Source organism: Rhea americana, unplaced genomic scaffold (assembly GCF_003343005.1).
Source record: "Rhea americana isolate MKP2758 unplaced genomic scaffold, rheAme1 scaffold_788, whole genome shotgun sequence".
Taxonomy (NCBI): Eukaryota; Metazoa; Chordata; class Aves; order Rheiformes; family Rheidae; genus Rhea; species Rhea americana.
Genome location: NW_028186965.1, coordinates 7,995 through 9,079, shown reverse-complemented (window position 1 = coordinate 9,079; position 1,085 = coordinate 7,995). Strand labels below are relative to the sequence as shown.

Genomic DNA, 1,085 nt, shown 5'->3' with positions numbered 1-1,085 from the left:
TGGGCACCCCAATATCCCTCCAGGGACCCCAGTATCACCCTGTGACCCCTTTGGTGGCCCCAATATCCCCCCTGGGGACTCCAATGATACCCCAATTCCCCCTCTGGGCACCTCAATAGCTCCCTGGGGACCCCTAATATCATCCTGTGACTCCCTTGGTGACCCCAATACCCTCCCGGGGACCCCACTAACAGCCTGTGACTCCCCTGAGCCCCCCGCTGACCCCCCCACCCCCCACCCAGACGCTGCGGCTGCCCCCCGAGGCGACAACCCACGAGCTGGTGGAGCTGGAGCCAGCTGGGCGCTACCGGGTGCAGCTCCGGGCCCTGGGTGGGGGGCAGCCTGGAGCCCCCCGCGAGGCCACCTTCGCCACCCGTGAGCTGGACGCCGGGGCCCCTTGGGGAGGGACGGGGGGCACCCGGTCACCTGGGACCCTTTGCGGGAGGATGAGGGGGAACCCGGATGCCTGGGTCCCTAGTTGGAGGATGGGGGCACCCAGATGCCTGGGTCCCTTTGGGGTGGGGGCACCCAGACACCTGGGTCCCTGTGGGGTGGGGGCACCCTGGGTCCCTGGGTGGGTGCTGAGGGCCCCCTGGACACCTGGGCCCCTCTGGGCACCTGGGTTGCTGGGTGGTGTTGAGGGTTCCCCGGACGCCTGGGCCCCTGGGTGAGTGCTGGAGACCCCCGCATGCCTGGGCCCACAGGATGCCTGTTCCCCCCCGCCCCCCCAGACACCTGGGTCCCTGGGTGAATGCTGGAGACCCCTGGATGCCTGGGCCCCCCTGGACACCTGGGTTCCTGGGTGGGTGTTGAGGGTTCCCCAGATGCCTGGGCCCCTGGGTGGGTGCTGGAGCCCCCCCACCCTGGACGCCTGGGCCCTCCTGGACGCCTGGGCCCCAAGGCAGCACGGTCCTTCCCCTCCCCCGCAGCACCTCTACCCTTCCCGTACCCCCGGGACTGTGCCGAGGAGCAGCTCAACGGCCCGGGGCCTTCACGCCAGACCCTCATCTTCCTCGATGGTGACCCCGGGCGGCCGCTGCGGGTCTTCTGCGACATGGAGACCGACGGCGGCGGCTGGCTGGTGC

General features: G+C 70.5%; 1 protein-coding gene across 1 annotated transcript in view; it reads left to right on the top strand.

Moving 5' to 3' along the window:
- Positions 1 to 1,085, top strand: part of LOC146585655 (tenascin-X-like) — a gene marked incomplete at its 5' end in the record, with an annotated part of 17,408 nt that overhangs the window by 12,516 nt on the left and 3,807 nt on the right. Inside the window, 2 exons of the mRNA XM_085322537.1 lie at positions 243 to 375; positions 930 to 1,081. Coding sequence (XP_085178663.1) covers positions 243 to 375; positions 930 to 1,081 — 285 coding nt within the window. The remainder of the gene's footprint in view (positions 1 to 242; positions 376 to 929; positions 1,082 to 1,085) is intronic.